Source organism: Sceloporus occidentalis, unplaced genomic scaffold (assembly GCF_023333645.1).
Source record: "Sceloporus occidentalis isolate IW3139 unplaced genomic scaffold, rSceOcc1.0.p SCAF_2, whole genome shotgun sequence".
Classification (NCBI taxonomy): domain Eukaryota; kingdom Metazoa; phylum Chordata; class Lepidosauria; order Squamata; family Phrynosomatidae; genus Sceloporus; species Sceloporus occidentalis.
Window position 1 is genome coordinate 254739621 of NW_028316982.1, and position 26203 is coordinate 254765823.

Consider the following 26203-nt stretch of genomic DNA (forward strand, 5'->3'; position numbering starts at 1 on the left):
AGTTTTAAATCATGGCTTCTTGATTTGTATATGAACTCTTATAAGTGTATTTTAATGATTTAATAGTATTGTATTTTAACTGTAGGTTTATGTGTTTTTGTGTTTTGTATTTTAACATGCTGTAACCTCACCACGGGAAGAGGTAGGAAATAAATAATAAATAATTCTATTCCCCCATTCTTCAAATGGAAAAAAAGACTACCAAAGCCTGCATAGCACCCACCAGCCACTCTACAGCTGATGTGGCCTCCCCATGCTCCACACATTGTTTGTTTTATAGTACCTGAAGGGGGAGATTTGCAGCATGTCAGGCCCCTACATGCCTCAAAGGCAGCACTCACACAAGCATCATCCTTTTCAAGTGGTTATCGGGATTCTCATGAATTCCAAGATCACTGTTTGCTTTGTAAAGAGCACCTTTTTTTCCACAACAGGGTACTAAATGCATCCATTGACTAAACAAATAGACTTTAGAATCTGTCCTTCCTGACAAAATATTTTGGAGTGGGTAGGGAGGTGAAGGAGAACATGTCTTTCATGCTAAAGTCTCCAGATTCTGTTCCTGAGATCTCCATTTAAGAAGAAAAATAAGCAGCAGTACTAGGGAGAAAACCTTTATTGGAAAGCCACTAGTAACTTAAAAAGACAGTACTAGGCTTATAATAGTAGTGGTCCAACGAGATAGAAAGCAAAGTCATAGAACAATAACTCTGAAATATCTTTGGGCTTTATAAATAGTATCACTATTTGTGACCAATAACCGAAATTCCCATAATCATCTGTGCATAAATGATTCCAATAATATTCATTAGAGACTAATAATTCAGCTAAAAATGGAACATTTTATGTTACTGTTAAACAGTGGTTAAAAATAAAAACAACAGTTTAGGAAGGAACTGTCCTTAAGCAATTTACTGTGGGGCAAAAGAACAGTTGAACACTGAAGTATATTATATGATACTAGCATACCTGGCTGATTCTCATGATAAATTAGTCAATTCTTGCAAATGCACACAGAGAAAAGAGAAAATAAATCTTTAAACACCTATATAATAATGAACAGGAATTGAAACAAAGCTCATCCTTGCTTGAACAGCAGCTCTACTATGGATTTTAGTCTCTTGGATTAAAAACATATGGCATTTTATCAATCGCTATGTTTTAGTGTGCTGCTGTTCCATAGGAAAGAACATCAAAGTTTTTAAAACATGGCAATGCTGACCTCTAATTTTCATCTTCTTCCTTCCATGCTAGGGACTCTGGTCAATGACCCATCATTTGGCCAAGGTCAAATATTGGCATGTTACAGAGCGCCCAAAAACGGCACTCTGGCGGCGCCGCTGATTGCTGCATCCGGGAACCGCAGCTGACAAACGGCGCGATTCCCGGATGCAACAAAAAGAAGCCGCTTTTTGCGGCTTCTTTTTGCGCCCTGGAAGTGGCGCCGCAAGTCGCTAGTCGCACATTCGCGGCATCACTTTCACCGCATGACGTGCGGACGCTAGGCGTCCACGACTTCAAGATGGCGGCACCCATGTGGAACGGGCCATTGTCAGTTATTCTTGGAGATATATGGAAATGTGTGGTTGTGTCATATATGGAAATATGTGGCCAAGTTGTTTCTGACTTATGTCAACCCTATTATGGAATTTTCTTCATAGTTTTTTTTTCAGAGGGGGTTTGTCATTGCCCTCCTCTGAAGCTGAGAGAGTTTACTTGCCCAAGTTCACCCAATGGGTTTGTATGGCTGAAAAGGGATTTGAATCATGGTTTCCCAAAGTCCTAGGCAAACCACTACACAACACTGGCTCACTGTGTAGAAGTAGCCATATACAAATAGTTATTATATTGGCACAGAGGACAAGTTCACAGAAGAACAGGCTAAATGAGTCCACTGCTTTTATTATGAGAACAAACCTTACTACCCCATAAAACTGACCATAATAATAAATTTACAAACTAATGCTTTTAAATATTTGACCACAATAGGCAAATTTTCATGTGTTCAAATGCTAATTCCATCAAACCTGCATTTTTTAAGCCTAGCACTTAGGTTTATAAAATGGCTTGTTAGGACAGAATAACAACAAAATATTTACATTGACCGGTTGATAACAATATCAGCCTTAGTCTCTGGTGCCCCAATGCATAATTCTGGACATAGAAATAGGTGTTGTTGTTGTTGTGTGCCTTGAGATCATATCCAACTTATGGCATCCTTGAGGTGAACCTATCATGGCATTTCCTGGCAAGATTTGTTCAAAGGAGGTTTGCCATTGCCTTCCTCTGACATTGAGAGCGCGTGACTTGCTCTAGGTCACCCAGTGGGTTTCATGGCAGAGTTCCCAACTCTAGTCTTCAGAGTCGCAGTCCAACACTCAACTCATGATGCCACACTGGCTCCCATTTTAAAAAAGGAACCATCCCCTGGTGAAAGGCAAGAGCATAACCTGTCCTGAAAGCACTGAACCCCTTTCTAGTCTCTCATCCATTCAGCCTTTAGTATGAGCACATACAGTTATGTCTGCTGAAATTTCTTTGGCATTGTTTTCCTTTGCTTCATCCTTTAAATTCTTTGTTACATGCCCCTAAATGCCCTCAATGTAGTCACGGGTCATATCAAAATCCATCATTTTGGATTCAAAACCTGCCCTCAATTTATACATGAGATTGAATTCTAGTCGAGTATATACAGTATGTTTCCATAGATGGATTGTGTTTGCTAGACTGGAACTAAATAGAGATGATACCATTAAAAATAGCTTAATGGTCATAGTGGATCCAGGAGGTTAATAGATATAAAAATATCAAAGCAGTCTTTTCCCATAGTAACTGGAATGCATTTTCCTGACAGTTTAGTTTTGTCCCTTTTCTGGTTTTCTTCCTCCAGCACATCAAGAGTTTGTTTGCTTTTAATTACAGGAGGGTTTGGTGCTGTTGCTTTTAGGCTCACATTGTTCTTGTTTTATTTGCTTTATTACTTTTGGCTTTGCATATTTAACTGGTTTTAATAGTTTTTATCTTTTGTCTGTCACCTTGAATGCATGCTAGGAAGAATACAAGTAAAATGAATGCATAAACCTTCTTGTTTCATGCAAGATTCACAGGTTGTTAACTTATGTCATAGGTGCCATAAGTGTGTGTGTGTTTCCCTATGCAAAGGGAACATACCTGATTTTGACATAAGAAAAGGCTTTTAGTCCTGCCTTCTTCTCCTGTATTATTTTGCTGGATGTTTCCCACATCAATATGTCTTTTATTTAGCTCTCATGCAACAGGACAAGTTATTTTAATGCTTCAGAGTCATGATTTCTTGTATAATAACACTGAAAACCTCCAAAGAAAGTATTCTGAGGCATTGTTATTTGAACCATGTCATTCCAGTGCAAACCACTTGGTACATATACCTGCTGTTATTAACAAGAACCAGTCAGAACAAAATTAAATAAATAAATAATGCAATAAATAAAATAAAAATGGTGCAAAAATGCACCAATTATTTTTTTTTGCTTCCCCCCATGCGTGTGCACCATCACACGAACACACCACCTGGGATTGCCAATTACCTCCCTCCGCCTGCCCAGCTGCCATCTCAATGGATGCCCCATGTGACTGGCTACAGAGCTGCAAGAGTAACACACCACCCGTACGGTGCACTGGTGTGTCAGTGACAAATTGGTAATGAACAATCATGGAGGCACCCTTCACCCCATGGCCAGTTGAACTGGCCAGTTTGTGTATGTTTTTATTGCATTCATTGTATTATTGGTGACCTGCCATGTTTGTTGTAATTTCACTTAATGGGGTGTGTGATGGCTCAGTGGTGCAGCCGGCCACTCAGCTGCCTGTATGCTCAACAAAAGAAAAAAAAAACTGTATGGTGAGCAATGGCACCAGCAGCTGCATATTAGTGCAAAATATGGCAGCCAGATTGGTCACCGGTTCATCAAGGTTTGACCATATTACACCTATCTTAAAAGATCTTCACTGGCTCCCTATCTGCCTCCGGGCACAGTACAAGGTGTTGGTTATTACCTACAAAGCCCTACATGGCTTGGGCCCGAGTTACTTATGGGACCGCATCTCCCTATATAATCCGCCCCGCACTCTTAGAACATCAGGTAAGAACCTATTGGAAATAGCAACCTCTAAGTATGTTGCTACTTCGCAAAGAGCATTTTCAACAATAGCTCCAAGAATCCGGAACAGTCTCCCTGAGGAGATCTGCTCAGCGACCTCATTAGAAACATTCAGAAAAGCGATTAAAACCGAGCTTTTTAGTCGAGTATACCCCACCTGATATGAATACCCCCCTGATATGAATGACTTGTCCTGTCTGTGTATGATCCCTGCCTTGTTTGTTGATGCTATTGTTACTGTATGATGTTGTATATTTTATTGTTTTTAGCTGCTTTTAATTGAATTTTTATGTAAACACTTTGTGCTTTTTTAGTCTGTAATGCCGCTTCGATCCACTGGGAGAGGCGGGGAAACATAAATAAATTTTATCATTATTATTATTATTATTATTATTATTATTATATCTCAATGGGCCCAGGGTGCATGCTCCAGACAGCTTCCATAAGCCGCCTGCACTTTCCTGCATTCATGCACTCACATCATGCTATTTATATGCCGTGTGCACTTTCTGCATTAACATGGAGTAAAAGGGCATTGTTTTGCTCCATTTTTCACCCTGGAGCACAGCTTCATCCTGGTTTCACCTCGTTTCAGCCTCATGCATTGTGTGAACAGGAGAGGCTTGAATCACGGTGAAACCAATTTTTTTTCTTCATGTAGACAACCCCAGGGTTAAGTTTTATAATCTCTGAATAAACCATTTTTCCCTGATCACCAAAAGGCAAATAAAGAAATAAAGAAAAGAAGAAAAAAGAGAAAGGAAAGGAAAAAAAGAATTCTGGGAATGCTGATGTGGATAAAATGCTGGGAGTGATAGTCAAGCTAATTAAAAATCCATAGCATATATATGCACTTAAAGTCAGGACCAGAGGAACACATGATATTCCAGGTATTGTTAGTCAGTAAGGTCAAAGATTGTGATCTCTGTGCACCTGCAGGTTCGGCAAAAGAAAAAAACCTGTAAGGAGGCCCATGGGGTTAGTAACCCCATGAAGTCGAATATCATGGGCTTTTCTGGTCCTAACCTTAAGTGTGTACATGTGCTATAGATTTTAATTTAATCACTATAAATGTCCTAATGCTTCTTTTGTTACTTCAGTTTCAATGGAAGCTACTAGGAAAAAGAAAGAACTATTTTGAATTGCTTGATGAGAAATGGCTCTGTATGTCTTGAAGATATAAAAAAGCAAAAAATAAAATAAAAAATCAGACTATTAAAGCAATGAAATGGAAGGTAACTGAACAGAACAAGGAACACCGGGGCATCAAAAATAATAATGAATAATTGTATACCAAAATGCCTTACAATTAGTCTTACTAAAAAAAAAAGCAAAATGAAAGCCTAAAAGAAAGGTGAAGTGTGGCTGTTATGGTTCTATTAATCTTTTGCAAGTAAGAACAACAAGGTTTCACATGGCACTTTATTTCCCTTATGTAAGAAAATTCATGGTTCTCTCTTATCCCACATGTCAGTGTTCTAGACATAAACCTCTTGGCAAGCAACTTTGTACTTAAAGCCATTTTTCATTAGCTATTAAAAAGGGAGTTCCAAGACTGTGAGGCATTACATACTTCTGACTGTAGATGACTATGACAGAACATTACTTGGGTGTCTCCATCTATCAGAGTATTCTCTTGAACACAGATAAAAATTACATTTTTACTTTTTACTACTTTACTTTTCCTACACCTAAGCTAAAACAGGAATCCAGTGTGACTGAAGAACATCCATTCTGTCACTCTCTCTCAGAAAAAGAATTCAGAAATCACTGCTGAATGCAAAAAAGCAAGCTTTTATACACGGAATGGGGAGCTTTCAATGGATTTCTGATCAGATGTGTGAATGTTTAGAGAAACACACATTTATTTGCATATATAATACAGAAAATAGTATCTTAAGACTGCACAATACTTATGTTCCCAAAAGCTATTCAAACATGCTCAAAAGTCACATGGTACATTTTTCCCTAGAGTCTGCCACCCCAGAATACAGGTGGGGAGGGAAACTGTATATTTCTGTTTTTCACTGCAGTATTCAGCACTGTTGCCAGGAAGAGCTAGGATGTGTAGAATATCCAGCTGTTATAGGAATGAAAACATCTGGTGCCATGTGCCCTGGTTGGTAGGAGACTCACTTTTGATAGAGGACTGATACCTTTATTGGCCAGCCAAAATGCACAAAACAGAGAATGAAAGCCTTTGAAGTTCCACTAGCTTCTTCATCAGTTGAAAGATGTTTTAAAGATCATACAGGAGGAAGAAAAGCAAGGGTGTTGGGATCAAAGGCCTACATTTTGTATAGATGTTTTCTCTGCAAGAGTTCAGTTGGAGAGATCTCAATGTAGGTAGAGACCACACCTCCCTTGATCATGTGGGGGCTTACACAAAGGATAGTCAAATTTAAAACTTCACTGCACCAGTAAAGTAACCCCTCTTGGGATTCAGAGTGTCTCTTTTTCTTGTGAAGCCACAGCCCTCTTACTTGGGCAGAGAACACTGAACTTTTCAAGAAGTCTCTGTACTGCTACATTTTCCTTTCCAGGTGTGATCTTTAAAGAGCAGTGAGTTTCCAAGGGCAGCTTTCAGTAACGTCCAAAAGGAAGTTAATACAATACATTGTAGGCTGCTAGCTGACTGACAGGAGAGCTGACTAACAGGAGACAGAGCCATAGAATCAGAAAAGACCACAAGAGCTATCCAGCCCAACTCCAGGCAGGTATGTATGTGCAGTTTGGGACTGATTACTGGCCACAGTTTTGTGGCATGTTAGTGTCACATGGTGCTAGTAGGACCAATAGTAGGAGGATCCTAAATTAGTCTGCATGGAAACCTCTGCAAAGCATGCAACAGTACAGTACAATTTCAAATATACCTCTTATTATCTCTCATTCTGCCATGAGATTTTTTAAAGCTTGGATTTCTACCACTGAGAGTCCTTACACAATATGCAAACTGTAAACATCAAATAAATATCTTCTAATAAAATCATCCACTATACACAAACTACAACAGACATCTCCAGCATTCTTGATTTTATTGTTAGCACAACTGAATATAAAATTATCATGGGTATGTAATTATCTTGAATTTGCAATTCAGGCAGGACTGACTTTATTTCGAATTGTCAGGCAAAGACATTATATTCATTTGCATTAAAGGTGGTAAAGTACATATTGCTTGAATTTTCATTTCTGCTCAGGCAAGTTCGTTGTAAAACAGTTGAGTTTCTTGTGTAAGTCAGCAAGACAAACTGCTTCCAGATCAACTCACTGCAGAAACTAGTCATTTTTAGCCACAGTATGGCCTGTAACTTGTCACACTCATTCCACTTTTACTTGTGGTTGCCCCTCCTCTGGAGGTATAGTAGTATTGCATTAGAATTGCTTTCTGCACAAAATCCATGTGTCCTGCCACATAGGAAGTCTACCACAATTAATTCTTGCTCATTCTTTCAGTCTCCCTTCCTCCCTTTGAAGGTTAAATTGATTTTCACTTTTTCCTTTCTAGGTGTGATCTTTAAAGAGCAGTGAGTTTCCAAGGGCAGCTTTCAGTAATGTCCAAAAGGAAGTTAATACAATACATTGTAGGCTGCTAGCTGACTGACAGGAGAACTGACTAACAGGAGACAGAGCCATAGAATCAGAAAAGACCACAAGAGCGATCCAGCCCAACTCCACAAAGATACAATCAAAGCTCTCCTGACAGATGGCCATCCAGCCTCTGCTTAAAAACTTCCAAAGAAGTAGACTTCACCACTCCCTACAGCAACATGTTTCACTGTCAAATAGCTCTTACTATCAGGAAGGTCTTCCTAATATTTAAGTAGAATCTTTTTTCCTGTAGTTTGAATCCATTGCTCTGGAGTAGCCGAAAACAAACTTGCTCCATCTGCAATGTGACATCATTTCAAATATTTAAACATAGTTATCATGTCACCTCTTAATCTCATCTTCCTTCGACGAGAGATATGCGGCTTCCTAAAATGTCCTTTCAGCCTCCTCTGGACACATTCCAGGTTGTCCATATCCTTCTTGAATCATATTGCCCAGATAAATTTGAAAGATGTACTGACAAGTTGTTTAAAACTGTAGTAAAATTTTCAGGTATTTAAGAACTTTACCTAAATCTAAATTTATATGCAACCTACATTTTCAAAAGCCAGCATGGCATTGTTAAGAATGTGAGACTGAGACTAGGACACCTTTTTCTAATCTGGCCACATTTGCCAGTATTCCTACTGCCATACTGTATGGATTGTTCTTCTTGTTTAAAACGCTGATAGGTAAATAAAATATTTACAAACCACAAGCAAAAGGTCTTTAGGATATGCAGTACTCCTGATTATAGTTGCTTTCCCCCATATAGTCTTAGCTGACAAAGCTAATATAACTTTGCCTGCCTGCATTACAGATCAATAATAACAGTCACATTTATAATTAAGTTATTGCTGAAATGGTTCCTGGTTGGGACAGAGGGAGCTGAAGTCCAAAATGTTAGGAGGGAATCAGGATGGATAAGATTTGACTATGAGGAACATAGGAGCAGCCTTATTGTACCAGACCAAAGACCTATCTAGGCTAGCATTCTGTTACCAAAGTAGGTGACCAGTGCTATAGGAAGCCTGCAAAGAAGACATGAGTACAGAAGAACCCTCTTGCTTATATTCTCCAGCAACAGCTACTGAATGTCAGATCACCTCTGACACTGAAGACAATATAAAACCATCATGACTAGCAGCCACTGATAACTTCAGGCATATTCGGAGCCATGGTCTCAAAGTTCATTGATGACCTTTTGCCTGTTACTACTGTCATCCAACCTTAAAGCATTGTTATGCCGTCCTAAATTTCTTTGAAGAAGGCTAGAAAAATGACTTTAATAATCAAAGTGTACTTTGACCTATGCTTAGACTTTTTCTTACAATTCCCCCCACCCTGGGAATGATAGAACATTAATCAACTTGCAAAAAGATGAGAAAAGAAAGGAACATTTGAATTTTTGGTTTAGTGTCTTGTCAGCTTTACAGTGGAATAAAGATTACTTTTGGAAAAGCAAGTCAAAGCTGAAAAACACGCCTATTCAAAAATCACTGCAAACACCTTCATATATGAATAGATGCCCCATGTAAGATTTAAAGGTTTGAAGATTATTTTACCATAGAAGGAAAACTATGAGTTAGAGGCATGCCAAGTATTTAAGGAGTCTGATCCTTCACTATTTAAGTACATTTACTGACTCCAACTTTCATCTTAGACTTTAAAAATCACTGCATCTTTGTTAAAAGTTTTTCTCTTACACTTTAGCTTGTGATCAACTTTACCAAAAAGAAACAGAGCAAAGACTGGCAGGCAATGTTAGCCAAGATTTGGTACTATTAAGCCATACAATAGATACGGACTGCTTGGGCTAAAGAAACTTTTAACACACAGCAAATTAAAATGCATACAGGGCAAGTCAGCAACTGGAGACCCCTTAGCCAAAGTTCACAAAAAGAGAAGTTTCTATATCATGGATATTCAGTGTGGCACAACAGTTAGTAGGCAGGATCCGGGGAAGTGGTCTGTTGCTGGAAATAGAAAGCATGGTATTTGTTCAGTTAAGTTAGTCTGGGGCATCTGTAGATGGCAATTGATATCTCAGTGGTAAAACATTTTTTTCTAAAACACAACAATTCTATTTTTCCAGATATATTTACATACTTCTAAAATATTGATAAAGTCATTGCATCCATTTTAAAAAGTGCTCAAATGGAAATCAAGCCTTACGAGGAACATCTTAGGGAGCTAAGTATGTTCAGACTGGAGAAGAGATGGCTGAGAGATGACATGATAGCTATCTTTAATTATCTGAAGAGCTGTCATGGAGAAGATGCAACCTACTTGTTTTCTGCTACTTTAGAGAGTTGAAGACAAACCAATGGATTCAGATTACAAAAAAGGACATGATACCTAAACATCAGTAAGGACTTCTTTACTGTAGGAGCTGTTTCACAGTGGGATGGACTGCATCAGATGGTGGTGGACATTCCATCTTTGCAAGTCTTTAAATAGAGTCTTTAAAGACTGGCATCTTTCAGGAGTATTTTTGTTGTGTTTCTGCATGGCTGAAGCTTAGAATACACGGTCCTTGTGGCCCCTTCCAAATATAGGTTTTATGATTCTAGTTTGTTTGTTTTTTTTTTTTTAAATACAGCATTTGTTTTATTACACTGGTATTTTATAGTTCCTAGAGAAAACCTGTATTGTTCTATGCCTCTAGTGGGTGGGTGTAGTCTTGTTGAAGATCTTTTGCACAATTACAATGCTGGAAATACATGTGGTGTGTCAAAACCCCCAACATCTTCTGATCACTTCAGTTTTGTTTTGGGGTTCTTTGGAATTTTTGGTACTTCCTGTAGCTCTCAGAAAGTCCTAGGTCATAAGGCAGAAAATTGGTCCCTGGACTAGTTGAAACTGGCCATCTCTGTGACAGAGCAACAGCACAACTTCATATATAAGTTCTACCCACACACAACAACTAACTGCATGCGAGTAAGCAAATGTAATTCAGTACAATGGGGTAAGCTGGTTGCTAGAGGAATGGCAGAGAATAGCTTTCAGTTCATCCAGCACAGAAATACAGTGAATTGCTGGGGAAGGGATGGGGCTCTTTATTTACAGGGGATTCAGAAGTAAAAATTAAGATTACTTTAGCTGCCTGAATTTGGTAAGTCTGAAAGTGAGCATAACAAGAATTCCAACCACAAAATCATCTATCTCTTTGGCATTCATCAGGAAGCTGTCAAAGCTACAGTTTCTTGAGTCCTGTGAATTTCATAAACATGACATACAAGCTTTCCAAAAGAAAGAACACTGATGTATAAAGTGAAAAGTAAAACTGTACAAGTACATTGTCAGACAGACTTACCAGGCGTCTTCTCTCCTCTTCCACTGCAATCAGTAATCGAGCAAATTCCTTCAATGACTGGGCTACAGAATAAACACAAAGAAGAAAAGAAAAGAAAGAAAAGAATTAGTTTTATAGCTCAAGATCATGCTATTATTGATTAAAAAAAACCCAATGTGTATTTATGAATTTCTAAGATTCCCTTGAGGCTGATGAGTCTCAGTTACAAGACTGCTTTAGGATTAGTTTCTAGGAAAATCTTCAGCAAAATTTTCATGCCTTCCATCCAGGGGCACAACCTCTCCAAAGAAAAAATATCATATTTTCTGGTGTATAAGATGACTGGGTGTATAAGACGACCCCCAACTTTTCCATTTAAAAGTTGGAGTTTGCCATATATTTGGCATATAAGACTACCCCTCTTCCTAAGGCTAAGAGATGCCTCAGAGAGGGGTGTCTTTTTCCCCTCAGCACATTCGGGCTGCATCCACACTGGAGAAATAACCTGGTTTGGCACCATCTTAACCCTTTTCTGGCTCAAGGCTATGGAATTCTGGGAGTTGGAGTTTGTTGTGGGGCCCAGAGCAGAGCTCCGCTGCCGTTTTTCAGCTCCCCCCATATGCGGTGACCAGTCTAGCTCAGAAGTTTCTGCACCTGGCATATAAGACCCCCCCAACATTTGAGAAGATTTTCCAGGGTTAGAAAGTCGTCTTATACGCCAGAAAATACGGTAACTATCACAAAAGAAACTATTTGAAATACTATAAATATCAAACTTAAACTTAAACGTTCAACATTTTAAACCTGCCTGTAATCCCATGAGTAGGAGGCTGAGGCTGGCAAAGGGCTTGAGCTCAAGAGTTCTGGGCTGGTCTGAACTCTGCCAATTGGGTGTCTGTGCCAAGTTCACTACAGTATCATAAATATAAATATTTGCTTTATTTTTGCATGTAAGGACCAATAATAATAATAATAATAATAATAAAATTTTAATCCCCACAGCATACGACTACAAGGGATTCTATATATTTTAAATTATTAATATTTTGCATGTGCAGACTTCTTTTTTTTTAATTTTTAAAAAATTTATTTTATAGAAATACAAAACATAGACAAACATAATTTAAATCATACACATAACAAAAACTAAATCTAATTAACATATAAAGGCCTTACCTTCTAAATATTAAAACTTGTTCTCTTTATCAACAAACATGTGCAGACTTCTTTTTGTAAAATACTGTATTTTGCTCAAAACTGAACAAGTTTGTTCAAAAAGAATACAGTTTTTAAAATGAAAAAAATAAAAAAGCAGTAGTATTTTTGCTTTAGTGTAAACTCACAGAGGCTGGGAATATTTTTGAGGGGGTGCCTCATCTATTACGATACTTTTTTCTCATTTCTGTAAGTCTTCTGAAGATGTGTTTTCTTCCCAATATGAAAAATTCACTCAGGTTGCCCTGAGAATGTAGTATCCACTTCCAAAATATTGCTATAGGGAAAATTTGAGAGAACAACATTTTCTTTTGCATATATGACAGCTATTCCATGAGAACCATTCCTGCTCCTTGTTGAAGGGATACAGCAGAGGTCACAAAACTTGCAATGGGACATCTGCTCTCCAGGCTCTAAGCATGTGCACATATTATAGTAGGAAGATAAATTGCTTAGGCACAGATGGAGAACATATGCCTTCTATCTGACGTTAGACTGCAATTATCATCATCCCTCACAACTGTTATGTTGGCTAGGGCTGATGGGAATTATAGTCCAACATCATTACATGGAGGGCCACACATCCTATAATCAGCGTGCACCATTTACAGTGGTCTTCCCATTACTCAACGAACAGCAAAAATATACAAATGAGAAAAGATTCCCCTTCAATTCTTCTGGTTGAATTTACTTGAGAACTGACAAGATTCTCAGGGATAGCAAAGTAGTCTCCTTCTTAGCTGAAGATGTTTTACTATGACTAGAAAATATAATTTATATCAATTCTCTATAACTATCTGTTCTTTCAACCAAGAGGTACCCTTTAAAGCAATTAAGATGACTACATTCAGAAGAAGAAGCATTTCCACAAAATGGGAAACATAAAATTCCAGAGAATTCTGGTTTACAGTGAACAAACTACATGCTAATACTTATATCCCTTTCACTCCCACACTATTTCTTGCTCCACAGTGAGTGACTAAACTATTCAGAAACCAGAAGCGGAGCATATCATTTGAAGCATGACTCCTGCCTGTTGCTATTACTGCATTTTTTTGTTATTAATTTATATAATTAACACACATGATCAAGCATGGAGGAGACCAGGTATTGGGCAGGAAAGGACAAGAGATATTTTTCCTGAGCCAAATAAAGTAGGAAAACAGGTATTGTTGCAAAAGAGAAAGGAGATTTATTGGGAAGCTTCTAAAAATGGAGAGGGGGGAGGCGTTAAAAATCTTGGAGGGAGAAAATTACAATCATGAAGCTGAACAAGAAAAAAAGGAAGTGCATACACGTGAACTAGATTGGGATGAGGAAATTGAAGTCTAAAGTTATATATATGTATAATGTTATACACAGTACAGTCAGCCCTTCCCTTACACGGGGATCCATTCCAGCCCCACCCATAAGGGAAATACCACTTATGCTTGAGCCCCACTGAAAACAATGGGGCTCGTGCACATGGCATGGAATGGTGTGTGCACCACAGGCACACACGCTATTGCTGCTACATCCATGGCTTCAGTGTCAGCTGAAAGCTGCATATGCATGGGTGCACTGTACATGTAGTCCTGTATACATTTACACATACACAAATTAATGTTATTGCTGTATTAGACAGACAGAATGCATGCTCATTCAGGAATGACATGAATCATAAAATGGGAAACCAAGTTCAAACCAATTGCACACATTGGTCTGTGTTCTTTGTGAATGAAAAATCAATGACTTCGCACAGCATTCTTCCAACTTTTCAGACTCATGACCTATATTTAATCCTCAACTACAGGACTTTCTAATTTTTGGGAGTTGCTTTGCCAAATACATACATTCTTCTTTCTTATAGTGAGTTGTTGTTGTTGTTAACTGCTCTAGAGTTGATTCTGACTCATGCCAACCTGTGAATGAAACATCTCCAAGACTTCCTGTCCTCCACTGCTCTGCTTAGGCCCTGCAAATTCATCCCTATGGCCTCCCTGGTTGAGTCTGTCCATCTGACATGCAGTCTTCCTATTGCCTTCTATCTTTCGTAGCGTTATTGTCTTTTCTAATGACTCATGCCTTCTCATGATGTGGCCAAAGTACGCCAACCTAAATTTAGTCATCTTGGCTTCCAGGGAGAGTTCAGGCTTAACCTGTTCAAGGACTCATTTCTTTGTTTTTTTGACTGTCCACTGTATCCTCAACACGCTTCTCAAGCACCACATCTCAAATGAGTTTATTTTCTTTTTATCCACTTTCTTCACTGTCCAGCTCTCACATCTGAGCTTGGTGATGAGGCTTGGATGATTCTAACTTTAGTTCTCAGTTTTACATCTTTGCACTTTAGGTTCTTATTTAGTTGTTTCATGGTTACCTTTCCTATTCCTAGTCTTCTTATTTTTTTGACGCAGTCTCTTTTCTGATCAATGTGGGATCAAAATATGGGTTCTCTTTTTAACTACAGTGGTACCCCGGGTTACGAAATTAATTCGTTCCGCCGCCGCTTTCGTAACCCGGAAACTTTCGCTAGCCGAAAAGCCCATAGGCGCTAATAGCGAAAGCCGCGATTTCGTGCGAAATCGCGCCGAAAAGCACCAAAAATTTTCTTCGTAACCCGGAATAACCTTCGTAACCCGGAACTATTTAATTGAATGGATTTTTTTCGTAACCCGGAAATTTCGTAAGGCGGCGCATTCGTATCCCGGGGTACCACTGTATTTTGATTCCATCCTTATCTAGGTTGAATTTATGTAGATCCTCCATGGTCATTATTTTTGTTTTCTTTATATTCAGCAGCAAGCCTGCATTTGCACTTTCTTCTTTGACCTTCTTTAGTAATTGTTTCAAGTCTGTGATGTTTTCCATTAGCAGTATGGTGTCATATGCACAACTTAGATTGTTGATGTTCCTTCCTCCTATCGTCACTCCTCCTTCTTCTAAGTCTAAACCTGTTGTTTGTATGATATTTTCTGTATACAAGTTGAAGAAGTAGAGTGATAAAATACAGCCCTGCCTGACCTGTTTGCCAATTGGGAATTATTTTGTTTCTCCATATTCTTTTCCAACAGTAGACTTTTGTCCAAAGTACAGATTTCTCATCAAGACTATCAAGTGTAGTGGCATTCCCATGTCTGTAATAGCATCCCATAGCTTTTTATGATGTATGCAGTCAAAGGTTTTGCTATGATCTATAAAGCACATGCTGATTTTCTTCTGGAATTCTTTAGTGCACGCCATTAACCATTATAGTGAGATCATACACAAATAAGAAGTCCTGCATTTTTATGACTATAGAGAATAGTACTGTACATTTTGATAAGTGCATCTGGTACAGCAGGGATGAATATATCAAACACCTAAAATAGTTTTTTTACTAAAAGATAATAGAACTCTAAAGACCTTTCTTCTGATCACCATCTCTCTATGCCTCTCACTGCTTTAAAGAAAACAACAACACAAAAATATGACATTATAGCAGACTAATTGATGTGAACCATCTCAGCTCAAGACACACCACCAAAGACCAATAACTTAAATCCCTTTGATCTGAAATTAATTCACTCTCATAAGCAAAAGAATCAAGAGAACACGCTGCAGAAAACATTTTATACCTAAAGTACATGACAGACTCAAAATTGATGGAATGCGACTCATATATCCAAGCAAAGGCAACATTAAAGCAAAAAATATTTACCATTAAACATTTTTTCATAATGATTGATGTTGTATTAGCAATTATTTGCAAGTATTAAGAAAGAATATGGACAACCTGACAATTCTCATGCAGACATCAGGCAAATAGGGATTCACAAACATCTCACAGACTTATGAAATATCCTTTTGAACTCTCCCCATTATTTATACAGGCTTCCCAATGGCAAAATGGGTGAAGAACTGCATTTCAGTCTCAAGTGCTACCCTGATCCCAGAATACTGAACCAGGCAGGTATGTATGTGCAGTTTGGGACTGATTACTGGCCACAGTTTTGTGGCATGTTAGTGTCACATGGTGCTAGTAGGACCAATAGTAGTAGGATCCTAAATTAGTCTGCATGGAAACCTCTGCAAAGCATGCAACGGTACAGTACAATTTCAAATATACCTCTTATTATCTCTCATTCTGCCATGAGATTTTTTAAAGCTTGGATTTCTACCACTGAGAGTCCTTACACAATATGCAAACTGTAAACATCAAATAAATATCTTCTAATAAAATCATCCACTATACACAAACTACAACAGACATCTCCAGCATTCTTGATTTTATTGTTAGCACAACTGAATATAAAATTATCATGGGTATGTAATTATCTTGAATTTGCAATTCAGGCAGGACTGACTTTATTTCGAATTGTCAGGCAAAGACATTATATTCATTTGCATTAAAGGTGGTAAAGTACATATTGCTTGAATTTTCATTTCTGCTCAGGCAAGTTCGTTGTAAAACAGTTGAGTTTCTTGTGTAAGTCAGCAAGACAAACTGCTTCCAGATCAACTCACTGCAGAAACTAGTCATTTTTAGCCACAGTATGGCCTGTAACTTGTCACACTCATTCCACTTTTACTTGTGGTTGCCCCTCCTCTGGAGGTATAGTAGTATTGCATTAGAATTGCTTTCTGCACAAAATCCATGTGTCCTGCCACATAGGAAGTCTACCACAATTAATTCTTGCTCATTCTTTCAGTCTCCCTTCCTCCCTCTGAAGGTTAAGTTGATTTCCACTTTTTCCAAGTCACCATGGCTCATTGACACATTCATTAAAGAGAAATAGGAAAGTTTACTGAACACACATTTGGGCTCGAAATAGGTTACAGTTGGGAGCAGCTCTTAAGGACATTCACCACATTCCACAGAATTTGTCCACATATCCTGCTCAACTCACCATGATGACACATTTTTGCTGTAGTTTGCAACAGTGCCTCATGTCTCACAGTGGATTTGCATATCACTTGAGAATAGTTTCTAGGTGGTACTTTCCATGAAATATATATAGCAATGGCATTAGGAGATATTCAGGGTAAGTCACGCTCGGCCCCAAAATTCTTCCAGTAAAACAAATTTAGTTTATTATTTTTTGTCCCAAACTATCAAAATACAGTGGTATTCGCTGGGGTTTGGTTCCAGGATCCTCCGTGGATAACAAAATCCGTGGATGCTCAAGTCCCATTAAATATAATGGCACAGCAAAATGGTGTCCCTTATATAAAATGGAAAATCAAGTTTTGCTATCTGGAATTTATACTTTTTAAAATATTTTCAAACTGTGGATGCTTGAATCCATGGATAAGAAGGGCCAACTGTACAGTCGGACCTTCTTAGACACTGATTTTTTATACACGGAGCATCCATGGTTTGGAAATGTTCCAAAAAAGTATAAATTTCAAATATCAAACCTTGATTTTCCATTTTTTATAAGGGACACCATTTTGCTATATCATTATATTTAACAGGACTTGAGCATCCATGGATTTTTTTATACATGGGGGATCTTGGAACCAAACCCCAGCGTATAACAAGGGTCCACTATACTTCAAAACCACCTAAAATGCAGTAGTTTGCTTCCCCAGTCCTCCAAAGCCCACCAATCTTCCCCAAAATACCAAAAAAGTCGCAAAACTGTCCAAAATAACAGCCGGAAATTATGTTGCAAAATATGAAAAATGTCAGTGCGGCCCGCCAGGTGGGCACAGTGAGGGAAAATGTCCTCATTTGCCTCCTCCCTCCATATAAAGAGAAAGCATTGAGAAAATTGCATCATGACCTTTTCTTTTCCTCCGCATAAATTTATTATGGACAAATAAAATAAACATTGAGTGCATTATACATGCAGAAACAAATCTGTAAGTTTTAGATCACGTAATATATTAAAATTTATCTTAAACACTTCTATGGTCTGTTTTTTGGTTTCATTTGTTTTTTTAGCCCCCCCCCCCCGCCCCCAATATAAACACTGTTTTGCAATTCAAACATGATACCACGTTTCAGAGTGATGCCACTAACCAGCATTAACATACAAAAACAGCTGCCTATTCTTTCTGTTATATATTTGGTAGTTTCTATCATTAAAGTTAAAACAGGTTTGCAGCTGTTTTCTCTGGAACATTCCCAGAAGAATGCAAAAGTCTGAATTGTCAAGAAATTTACCATCTGTGTTTTCTACGGTCAGATAAAAACTTTTGTTCGTCTTCATTAGAAAAGGTGGCGTGGCCCTAATTAGGTTATAGTTACAGCAGTTTAAAATTTATTGCCCAAATATGCTGCTATTATCTGTTAGTAAGTGATCCTAAGTATTTCTTTGTAATACAGATCAAATATGACCAGGTAGTTCAAGGTATTTTAAGACTATGTATCTGCACAGGACTTGATGTCCATCCTAACTTTAGGCCCATCCCATTTTGTTTAGAAGCATATCTACAATCATAGAATCATAGAGTTGGAAGAGACCACAATCTATTTTTCCCCCTCACAGAACCTCTTCATATCTAGGATAACACTACATACAAATGGTAGAATTTAAAGACATAGCCATGTTAGTCGGCCAAATCAGTATCCAAAAGGATCTTACAACCCCTTTGAGACTAACTGAAAGATATAAGTTAGTAGCATGAACTTTTGTAGACTTGAATCTACTTCCTCAGAGGTATTTGTAAATTAGCCTCAAAGGTGCTGCAAGATCCCTTGGCATTAAAAATTAAATTAATTTACATTAAAAATACTGGAGTTAATTTATCAGATTACAACTCATCAGTATTTTCTTGTTCCCAGATGGATCCTTCTTAAGCTCATGACTTCAACAGGATTTGAATCTAGCTTTTTTCCCATTTGCTATAGTCTAGGAAATTGATTAAATATACAAGTTTCAAAGCCAGCACATAAATCAAGATCTGAACGAGCAGTATGAGTACGCAGGTGTACTATTCATTTCCATCTTAATAAGCCATGGTTTATTAAAACACGTTTGTTGTCTAAATTATCCCTCATAGTCCATGGCATCTGGTAGTTAGCATCAAATATTCATTAACAGGGAAACATTGCTTAGTAAATTGGTTCTAACTAGACAGAAGAATGAGATCACCAAGGATAGGGTCCAGAGATGATGTAATGACAGCAGGATCCAGAAGTGATCCATGAGTGGTTGTACGAAGGAAACAGTTCTGCTGAAGATGTTGGCGGGATTTCAGAAAACTAGCTCCATCCCCCCCAAAGGGACTATGGACTTAAGTTCTCAAACTACTTCAGAGACTATAGGGATTTTCAAAACCAGTTTGATATAAACCAAAAATTCCACTGAATCCCAATCCCTTGGGTAAGACTTGATGTAATACAGATAATATAACTAGAGTAGCACTTTATATCATTTTTTTTACAACTGAAGTATGTTTTAACAAGTTAGTATTAATCCCCAAATCTATTTGGCTCAACAATTGATGATTCAAGATGGCATTTCCTGGACACATTATTTATTTCACTCACTTGTAAAAGACTATACAAGATCGTTTTTCCCAGATTGAAATGATTCTATACAGTTGGGTCCCCTTTGAGCTCCAGTAATGGGATAAACTTTGGATGTGGTGCATGTCGTCAATTTGGGATTGTTAAACCAGCACAAACTGGTTCCAGGGTATGGGAAGCTCAGACGATTACTGATGTACATCTGATTCCTGTTTCCAGTGATCAGAGCAAAATAAATCATTGTTGCTCAATCTCGGATGGAACAGAGGAGACCGGGAGTCCATTGCACCCAGCCACTAAGAGGGAAATAAAGGCCACACATTCAACTTTAACCACTACATCAACATTGTGTAACCTAACAGAAGGTGCTAGTGAATGGAAATACTTTATCTCCATCACAAAAACTTCTACTTAAAAGAAACCATGAATAACCTAGCTGCAATCAAGTTTTATTTTTTTTTTGAAAAAAAAAGTAAATAAGACAATAAAAATGCAACTACAACTTGGGGTGAGATTGTGAAATTTAAGAACTGGGAGTTATTTTGAACTACAAGGCTACTTAAATAAAAGTCGACTGAATCGAAAGGAGTTACTTTCAAGGAGCTGTAGGAGTGGAAGGTTGCTTATCTGTTCTGTAGAGGAAACATCACTACCACAACTGATCTGATTCTTGGTATAAATACAGATGTAATCAGCAGAAATTAGAAAAAGATTAGATATTTGGGCATTTATGGCCTGAAACAGATGAGCAGATGTGGGTGGCTTCCAGCCACTCCAGGAGCATGGCGTTTACACAACACATGTCTGTAGAGCACTCAGGAGCTGCCCTGGGCCATACCATGACCCCAGGGCAACTGGGCTGTGAATGGCTTCTGCGCACTCCTTTCTGCCTGTCTGTTTTGTCAGGACCATGGTAAACAGGTCTGATAAAATGACATGGATGTGGCCACTAGGGGGAGGTGTTGTGGAAGTTATTTACAGCTCTAGTAGCAGTTATATGTGTCAGCATTTAAACAGTGTATCATTGCAATGTTGATGCAACTGTCAACTGTCATTTTCAACTGTCACTGAGGGAGAGAGAGACAGTTGGTACTTCTTAGAGAGAGAGTCAGTTATGACAGTTGGTGTTAGAGTAACTGCCTCTCAGTTTTGTTGTTATGGTTGTTTGGTTGGCAAAGTATTTATTAAAGTAATTTGTTAAAGCCCTCATGTAGAGTGAAGGCTTGAAGTGCTCTTGTCGTTATTTCTCAAGCTGGGAGCTTAAGGCCGTTTGCAGTGGTGAAGGAATATTTTCCTCCTTGGCCTGAATACCTTTGCAGACATCTCTTCAGATTCCTTCTCCCTGGCGTACTGTTGACGTGGTTTAACTTAAATCAAAATCTCCTTTCTTGGGGAGAGAGAGGCAGGCAAGCTCCAACTGCCTGCCTGTAAGAAGAAAAGCCCTCCCTTCAGCCAGCATCTTGAGGGGAGAGAGGCAGGCAAGCTCCAACTGCCTGCCTGGAAGAAGTAAAGCCCTCCCTTCAGCCACCATCTTGAGGGGAGAGAGGCAGGCAAGCTCCTACTGCCTGCATGTAAGAAGAAAAGCCCTCCCTTCAGCCACCATCTTGAGGGGAGAGAGGCAGGCAAGCTCCAACTGCCTGCCTGTAAGAAGAAAAGCCCTCCCTTCAGCCACCATCTTGGGGGGAGAGAGGCAGGCAAGCTCCAACTGCCTGCCTGGAAGAAGAAAAGCCCTCCCTTCAGCCACCATCTTGGGGGGAGAGAGGCAGGCAAGCTACAACTGCCTGTCTGGAAGAAGAAAAGCCCTCCCTTCAGCCACCATCTTGAGGGGAGAGAGGCAGGCAAGCTCCAACTGCCTGCCTGTAAGAAGAAAAGCCCTCCCTTCAGCCACCATCTTGGGGGGAGAGAGGCAGGCAAGCTCCAACTGCCTGCCTGTAAGAAGAAAAGCCCTCCCTTCAGCCACCATCTTGGGGGGAGAGAGGCAGGCAAGCTACAACTGCCTGTCTGGAAGAAGAAAAGCCCTCCCTTCAGCCACCATCTTGTGGGGAGAGAGGCAGGCAAGCTACAACTGCCTGTCTGGAAGAAGAAAAGCCCTCCCTTCAGCCACCATCTTGGGGGGAGAGAGGCAGGCAAGCTACAACTGCCTGTCTGGAAGAAGAAAAGCCCTCCCTTCAGCCACCATCTTGGGGGGAGAGAGGCAGGCAAGCTACAACTGCCTGTCTGGAAGAAGAAAAGCCCTCCCTTCAGCCACCATCTTGTGGGGAGAGAGGCAGGCAAGCTACAACTGCCTGTCTGGAAGAAGAAAAGCCCTCCCTTCAGCCACCATCTTGGGGGGAGAGAGGCAGGCAAGCTACAACTGCCTGTCTGGAAGAAGAAAAGCCCTCCCTTCAGCCACCATCTTGGGGGGAGAGAGGCAGGCAAGCTACAACTGCCTGTCTGGAAGAAGAAAAGCCCTCCCTTCAGCCACCATCTTGGGGGGAGAGAGGCAGGCAAGCTACAACTGCCTGTCTGGAAGAAGAAAAGCCCTCCCTTCAGCCACCATCTTGAGGGGAGAGAGGCAGGCAAGCTCCAACTGCCTGCCTGTAAGAAGAAAAGCCCTCCCTTCAGCCACCATCTTGAGGGGAGAGAGGCAGGCAAGCTCCAACTGCCTGCCTGTAAGAAGAAAAGCCCTCCCTTCAGCCACCATCTTGGGGGGAGAGAGGCAGGCAAGCTACAACTGCCTGTCTGGAAGAAGAAAAGCCCTCCCTTCAGCCACCATCTTGTGGGGAGAGAGGCAGGCAAGCTACAACTGCCTGTCTGGAAGAAGAAAAGCCCTCCCTTCAGCCACCATCTTGGGGGGAGAGAGGCAGGCAAGCTACAACTGCCTGTCTGGAAGAAGAAAAGCCCTCCCTTCAGCCACCATCTTGGGGGGAGAGAGGCAGGCAAGCTACAACTGCCTGTCTGGAAGAAGAAAAGCCCTCCCTTCAGCCACCATCTTGTGGGGAGAGAGGCAGGCAAGCTACAACTGCCTGTCTGGAAGAAGAAAAGCCCTCCCTTCAGCCACCATCTTGGGGGGAGAGAGGCAGGCAAGCTACAACTGCCTGTCTGGAAGAAGAAAAGCCCTCCCTTCAGCCACCATCTTGGGGGGAGAGAGGCAGGCAAGCTACAACTGCCTGTCTGGAAGAAGAAAAGCCCTCCCTTCAGCCACCATCTTGGGGGGAGAGAGGCAGGCAAGCTACAACTGCCTGTCTGGAAGAAGAAAAGCCCTCCCTTCAGCCACCATCTTGGGGAGAGAGAGGCCTGGCCTGAAAGACTAAGAGCCCTCTTCTGACCACCATCTTGAGGGGGAGAGAGGCCTGTTATGTTTGTTTGTTTGTTTGTTTACTTTGTATTGTACTTCCTGTTGTACACCGCTTTGATCTAATTTGGAAAAGCGGTATATAAATAAACATTATTATTATTATTATTATTATTATTATTATTATTATTATCTCTGTAGGTGGTCGTGGTGGGCACAGCGCGTCTTTCCACACCCTAACATGTTTAGCCCCTATATCTCAACTCCTAATTTGAGATTGTTTCAGAAAAGGTATTTAAACATTTGCAATGAAATTAAGCAAGACTTACGTAGATGGAAGAAACTGGGTTTGTCGTTACTGGGGAGAACATTAGTTATAAAAATGAATGCACTACTGAAAAAAATTGTTTCAAATGATTCCTATTACTGTATTACAAATGAAGTAACATTCAAAGAATACCACAGAGAAATTTCATGTTTTATTTGGCAAAATTAAAAGATTAGAATTACAGTAGATTTAAAATCTTGAAGGATGCAAGAGAGGAGACCTGTCACTGCCAGATTTAAAGCTGTATTTTTCTACCTCTTGCCTTGTGTGGTTAAAAATTGGATAATTTTGGAAAATAAGAGATTATTGCAAATAGGTTTTGATTTAAGATTTGGTAGGCATGGTTTCATATGTTATGATAAATTTAAGGTAAATGCTGACTTTATCAAACACTATGCCAGGAAAACTTTATTGAGAATATGAATAAAATATAGAAGTAGATTTTGTTCACCCTATGGAGGCTTTCATGAAAGAGGACAAAAAATAAGGATAAATGGACCGTGTATCAAAAGAGACCTTTTGAAATTAGAAAATTATCAAATCAGTATGAAAACCATAGAGGAACTGGAATTCCAGGGAATTATTCCGCAGTGGTACTTCTACAGGCAATTGTTTGAGAGATTTTAAATGAGTAAGAAATTATTTCATTCTGAAATGACAAAATCAGTTAGAATTTTGCTCAAATGATAAAAAGTCAGCAGAAAAAGGTTTGTATTGAAAACAGAAATGCAAAATGACCAAATGAAAAAATTCATGGCTAAATGGGCACAAAAAGTAGCTCATGATATACAGATGGAACAGTGTGGAAACAAGGATTAAAGTATACCTAAGTTATAGTCTCAAATAATTTTTTTTACAAGATGATTGTAATATTCAGGTATTTAACTCCAGAAATAACTTTCATAAAATTATATGAACTTGCAGAAATTGATAAATTAATTAAGGAACCAACTATAAATTCATTTTTAATAGATTGGGAAAGTATTGTGGAGTTTATGATGAAGACTCAGAGTAATGTAGTAGCTTTAGGATATGAAATGTAACAGAATGTATTATTAAGTAGAAGGGTAACATAGGAGTAGTTAATATAATTGTATAGCTTTTATTATTAATTAGAGGGAGTAGGAATAAGAGATAGTTATAACCATAAATCAGTAAGATGGGAACCACATGTATCTTTTCTTTTGTTAGAGTTTTAGGGAATTTCTAGTTTAGTTAGAGGTATAGGGGTTATATATTAGCTATCCTTTTATGTTGTTATATGCTAAAAATTATTATATGTGAATAAAATATATGAAAAAAGAACTATACCAGATTAACCTGCAAACTGCAGAATATAACAATGACCTGTTGTGCCATACATATATAGAAGTAGTAGTAGTAAAAGTTTATTCGGTCATTGACCAGTAGTCACAGAATATAATTACAGAAAGTCACAGTAGAAATTTGTGGGTTTCTGTACACGGTTATAAACAGTCACATCATACACACTTATACAACCATTTAAAATCATGATAAAAACTCTTACCACTTCAAAGATAATTCAGGCAAATCTAGTGCTAATCACCATCTCTCCTGGAATTCTACATATATAGAATGTTTGACTTCTCTTACAGAAGTTTTTCCCATGGTTCTTCATGGTGAATGAAGCCTTTTACAAGTAAATGAATGTTTTCATGTTTAAGAGAATGTGATTATTTTCATGTTTAAGAGAATCTGATTATAGGCTTTGGCATGTTTATTTTTAGTAAATTCCAACTTCTTTTTAAATCATTTTTAAAAATATGTTATTTTTAAATAATAATAATAATAATAATAATAATAATAGAGTTTATTTATATCTTTCCGCCTCTCCCAACTGGATTGAGGTGGGATCACAACAGAGTTTAAAAAATACAATTAAAACATTACAATATTATTATCACACAAGTTAAAACCACAGTTAAAAACATAAAATCAACAAATCATGGGGTCAGATGCTCTCGTTCCATACAGAAACAGTCTGTAATTCATAGAAGATCAGGTGGGTATGCACATCGAAAAAGCTCTGTCTTAACCGCCTTCCTGAAAGTTTCCAGGGATGTAGCATGACAGATCTCCTCTGGGAGTCCATTCCATAGTGTGGGGGCAGCTAAACTAAATGCTTTTTGGGAAGTAGAAACATATTTAGATGCTGGTATCTCTAACAATTTCTTCCCATTTGTTCTGAGAGTGTGGGGCGGATTGTATAGGGAGATGCGTTCCCATAAGTAACTTGGGCCCAAGCCATGTAGGGCTTTAAAGGTAACAACCAACACCTTGTATTGTGCCCAGAAGCTAATTGGAAGCCAGTGTCGATCTTTCAGAATAGGTGTTATGTGGTCAAATCTCAAGGATCCAGTGACCAACCTGACTGCTGCATTTTGCACTAATTGGAGCTTCTGAACTTGATACAAGGGTAGCCCCATGTAGAGTGCATTGCAGAAATCAAGACGAGAGATTACCAGAGCATGTGCTATAGCTTCAAGGTCCTTTCGGTCGAGGTAGGGTCACAGTTGGCGTATCAACCAAAGTTGATACCAAGCACTTCTGGCCGTCGCATCTACTTGAGATGACAAATGTAGAGACGGATCCAGAAGTACTCCCAAACTGCGAACTTCATCCTTCAGGGGAAGTGCAACAAATTTCTTTCCCCAGGCCTAAGGATCCTATGGCAAGTAGGATCCAGCCCATTACTGACTCAAGGCAGGGATTCAGAGGGGAGATGTCATCCTTAGTCACTATAACAGTCGGGGACAAAGAGAAGCATATTTGGGTGTCATCAACGTACTGATAACCCCGCGCCCCATGTCTCGATCTCTCCCAGCGGTTTAATGTAAATGTTAAACAGCATGGGGGACAAGATGGAGCATTGGGGGATGCCAGATGTTAGCTCTTTTCTAGA

General features: G+C 39.1%; 1 protein-coding gene across 2 annotated transcripts in view; it reads right to left on the reverse strand.

Annotated features, from left to right (window-relative positions):
- The window catches only part of ARHGAP42 (Rho GTPase activating protein 42), a 207017-nt gene that overhangs the window by 112893 nt on the left and 67921 nt on the right, over positions 1–26203 (reverse strand). Inside the window, exons 1-2 of one of the 2 annotated variants that reach the window (XM_089512782.1) lie at positions 12369–12430; positions 11047–11108 (exon numbers count right to left, since the gene is read on the reverse strand). In XM_089512782.1, coding sequence (XP_089368908.1) covers positions 11047–11108; positions 12369–12402 — 96 coding nt within the window. In that variant the 5' untranslated portion in view covers positions 12403–12430. Of the gene's footprint in view, positions 1–11046; positions 11109–12368; positions 12431–26203 lie in introns of those variants that run through there. The other variant, XM_089512781.1, reaches the window with a different exon arrangement.